The sequence below is a fragment of the Salmo salar genome, chromosome 19 (assembly GCF_965601325.2).
Source record: "Salmo salar chromosome 19, fSalSal1, whole genome shotgun sequence".
Classification (NCBI taxonomy): Eukaryota; Metazoa; Chordata; class Actinopteri; order Salmoniformes; family Salmonidae; genus Salmo; species Salmo salar.
In genome coordinates, this window is record NC_138309.1 from 58,070,269 (window position 1) to 58,075,000 (window position 4,732).

Genomic DNA, 4,732 nt, shown 5'->3' on the forward strand with positions numbered 1-4,732 from the left:
CTTATCCAGAGTGACTTACAGACGCAAATAGGGTTAAGTGCCTTGCTCAAGGGCACATCAACAGATTTTTCACCTCGTCAGCTCTGGGATTCAAACCAGCGACCTTTCGATTACTGGCCCAATGCTCTTAACCGCTAGGCTACCTGCCGCCCATTGTAAATGCCATTGATGTGTCTTGTGTTCTAGTTCTAATTCAGTGTCAACACTGTGGGCCTATACTACTATAAAGTGGATAGGTAACAACCAAGTGTAGAGTAAAACTATTTAAGAAATGTACAATGATGTAACCCTCCACGTATATATCTTTAGAGGCTGCTAATGTCCGGCGTGAGATATTTGACACTTTTCACAGAAATGTATCACTATATAGTCAAGGTGTTAGATGACAATCTTGATAAAGACCTGGGTTAACCAACTGGCTCCTCAACGGGGTGCAAATTGTTCAGAAGTCTAGCACTTCTAAATCTGTCAGTCTACAGAAGTCTTAAAAGGCTGAAGGTCCATTCTAGCTTCTTCGATTGCCATGTCAAAGGCAGCTTTGTTCTGCATTTTGACCTAAATATAGTGAGTAGCTTCTTTTTTTTTAATAGTGCAAAAAATGAATCATTTGTTCAACATAAAATGTGAGGTTAGTACCTTATAATTATGTTGGTGATGTTTGCTCGGTATTCAGCACCGGTGGATATGTTGAGAACTTAGACGTGGCCTGTTTGTAATGGTTGGAGGAGAAAAGAGAAGCTGAGGTAATGTCCTGGGGCACTAACCTGCAGCAGGTTGGCCTGAGAGCAGTGAAGGAGAAGCGGTGTCTCTGTCCCGGAGGCTCATGGGTACGCCTGGGTGGCCTGGCCGCCGTGTCGCTCAAACTGTGGCCCTCTCGCCATTCGTGTCAACATCGATGACTTCAATGGCATGCCCTTGTGAGCTCACCTTGCTAGGAGAGATACAGGAAGCTGACATTAGAGCAATGAAAGTGTGGAGGGGGAGAACTGTGTAATACCTGTACTGGGGAGAATTCTGTGTGTGTGTGTGTGTGTGTGTGTGTGTGTGTGTGTGTGTGTGTGTGTGTGTGTGTGTGTGTGTGTGTGTGTGTGTGTGTGTGTGTGTGTGTGTGTGTGTGTGTGTGTGTGTGTGCGTGTTATCTGTTTCATCTGTGTTTATCATAGAGATCTCCTCTCCGAGCAGATTTGACAGAAGTGTCTGTGTTCTCGGAACACACTGGGACAGTTGTTAAGTGCTGAGTCTGTTGCTGGCGGAGTCAGTCACAGACAATTTCTGTCAATTATGGCTCTATTTCATCTTCTACACTTCTCTAGTACAGTATTCTACACTCTGTTACTGAGCTAACATGTACTGTAGCAGTGATATCACATTGTTTTCACAGAATTATTAGAAATAACTCTTTATGGAATCAACTAAGTTATGATATTTACTGGATTCCTTGTGAAATCAATGTGTTTATGTGGTTCATTTTACAGAAAATATCACAGATTTGACTAATTTAGGTTAAAAAAGGAAACTGTAAAAGATTTTAAAGTCAGAGATAGAATTCAAATTTGACATTTCCCGTTTTAAGCAATCAACAACTGATCATGTGCAGGTTAATTTCAATTAATCACATAATGATGGGTGACAATGGGTGACACGCCCAGGTTATGAACCTGGGCATGTATTTGATTACTGCAAATATATTCCTCCACAAGCCCTTATTTGCTAGATTTAAAAAACATGACTGAGTAAATAGTAATGCACTATCATTTTGGAAATGTAATTTTATTCAACATTCAAAACTCTGAAACGGAATCGTTTACGTTGAATCCTTCACACTCGTTTTGTTACCCTACTAGGCACTTTTTCTACATGAAATCAAAACCTTGTGGGTGTGCGGAAGCTTGTATGAATTCTCCCTCCCTCGTGATGATGACTAAAACACTGACAAAAACTGTGTTTAATCGGAATGTTGTATGTTGGTAAGAAAATGGATAAACTCAGAGACAGTTGAGAAAATATTGATCATAGAGTCTGGTGTCAGCGTGATCCTGAACGTATTGCGCACGCCTGTGCACGCAGTAACCGCTTGTTATTACAACATTTCAATTATGGAAATACAAAGGCCACACATTTGAATGTTGTACAATCAAAAGGTTATGAATAAAACGAAAGACTAGCCATTGACTTGTTTCTGTTTGTTTGTTTTTAAACCAAAAGGGCAACAGATTGTGGGTCAAAATTACAGAATAGGCTATCAAATAATAGGATCACAACAGTTAGTTTTATCAAGCTATATGAATCATTTACATCTGATTAACAATAAACCTACACCGAGTGTTCAAAACATTATGAACACCTGTTCTTTCCATGACATAGACTGACCAGGTGAATCCAGGTGAAAGCTAGGATCCCTTATTGATGTCACTTGTTCAATACACTCTCAAAGTCTGCTGGGTTTTTTCACGCTAAACAGTTTCCTGTGTGTATCGAGAATGGTCTACCAAGTTCATCCAGCCAACTTGACACAACCGCGAGAAGCATTGGAGTCAACATGAGCCAGCATCCTTATGGAACGCTTTCACATGCCCCCACGAATTGAGGATGTTCTACAGTGTATATATGTTTATTATCTGTCTAATTTCTCCGTATGCTGTATTCCAAGTAGGCTATACTTTATCGTTAGGATATTAGGCCTATAGTAGCATTGTAGTAGTTTCCTACTAAGTAATCATAATAATATTGTTAACGTTGTTATTATCATTATCATTTTGAATATAGTATTTTCATTGCCTACTATCACATGCCTGCCACTGAAATAAAATAATGAAGTTATTTTGATAACATGCAATTCCAGTAACCGATTCGTGCACGGTATTATTTATATTTCCTAAAATGTGTTCACGACCTGAAGTAATGTGAGAAACTGTTGCACTCATAACCATTTCAGAAAGTGTTCCAATTGTTTATCTTCTTGTCTGCCTAGTTAGAATATGCGCACGACCAAGTCCTCGGGAAACAAGGAGGGTTCTTGCGAAATGGAAACCTATCACGTCTAACGTCGACATCAGACCCACCTCCAACCAATTACCAGTCGCAAAATGTATATATCATAGGTTATGAACCTGGGCATGTGTTTGAGACACTGGTAGGGACTCTTGTAAAAAGAAGACAAGACAATCGAAGACCAAAGATAAAATAATTAGCCCTTTAATTTTAAGAAATATTAGGGCTATTTTAAATGATTGCCAATTTGTTGGAATATTTAAATGTAGGGTGCGTTTTCCAGAAGTCGATAGACTTTTTGGTATAGGAACTTTAGTCAATTGAATTTAGCTCGAGTGAAAAAAAAAAACATCGGTAGGTGGACGAAATGTTTCAGTTTGTGCATTTATCTCAAAATCTGTAAACGCGCTTTCATTTCACTGCGCGTGAAACAGAGGGGCAAGGTGAACCTATGACATTGCACATACACTGAGACTGGGGCTGCAAATGGGCGGCATAGGTGGCAATCTTTACCTCAGTATGTTGAATGGGACTGATACGCAAACTTTCGGAAAAGACACCGATATCAACAATCACCTTCAACGCAGAAAGAATTCCGTGGATTTTAAAATGGGAATTCAGGACACCAGATTATATCACCAAGACTCAATTCAAAACGGACAGGACGGATCGGCACTGCCGTACCACGCAGACCAAACTGTGGCTGGATACGGAGCGCAACCCGGGAGGTTTTACTCACCAACTCCCCACAATAGCTGCCATTTCAGCAGTGTCCGGTCGCCGACTAGAAACGGAACGGGACAGACTTATTTACCAACGGGAAGCGAAGGTTTCTCGACAACTAGCAAAGAAGTTTACCCTGCCTCTGCGGAGAGTTATCCCGCACCCGTTCAACATGGGTACTATCGCGCGCCACTCTACCCGTTACCTGGGCTACAGGTGTGCGGGAAGACGCAGGCTCTCCTCAACAACTATCCTCTGTGGGCGAAGTTCCACAAATATCAAACCGAAATGATCATAACGAAACAGGGGCGGTGAGTAGAAATGCAAATTTCGTCAGAGGGAAACTTATTGTCTATTTAAAAGCCTACATCTTATTTAGCCACAAAATGACAAAGTAGCACGATTTGTACCATCGGTATGTAGGCGCGCGCTGAACGGTGTTGACAGGTGCCAAGGACAGGTATGAGCGCTCGTGGGCAAATCATTGGTGAGGGGAAAGTTCCTTTACTGCCTTGCTCTTGTTTTCCTCGAAGTCATTCCTAAACAAGGTATTTGCTAATGATGGCCTTATTATGGAGTTTCAATTTGTGCCAAACTGCCAAAGCCGAGTCTGTCACGCGCAAATGAATTAGGCCAATACGAATTAATCCAGACTGGGTTTGAGGGTATCGACACGCTACACAGACTAACAAAGTGCTCCAAAAAAATGTATTAGATATGAAATGAGCGTTAAACATTTGAGTGTTACACTCGCTGGAAAATATATAGAGCAATTTTCCCAAGATGAAAACTGCATGATATTTAGGCTAAACCTCAAATAAACTAACTCCAACATTAAGAGCTCCTCACATCATATTTGTCTAGTTTTCCTTTGCGTATTTACATTTTATTTTACCTTTATATCGTCATTGATTTAACTTGTGTAACTAATCATGAAAATAATTGGCCAAGCAATCCAAGTTCTCATGCGTCGGTTTGAGTCCAATGTGTTATGATGACGAGCATAAATACTAACCAC

The 4,732-nt window shown here is 40.7% G+C and overlaps 1 protein-coding gene across 2 annotated transcripts in view; it reads left to right on the top strand.

Moving 5' to 3' along the window:
* Nucleotides 1-3,112: 3,112 nt before the first annotated feature.
* The window catches only part of tbx21 (T-box transcription factor 21), a 17,319-nt gene continuing 15,699 nt past the window's right edge, over nt 3,113-4,732 (top strand). The window contains exon 1 of one of the 2 annotated variants that reach the window (XM_014158543.3): nt 3,113-4,025. In XM_014158543.3, the coding sequence (XP_014014018.1) occupies nt 3,478-4,025 (548 nt within the window). In that variant the 5' untranslated portion in view covers nt 3,113-3,477. 2 annotated transcript variants of the gene reach the window in all.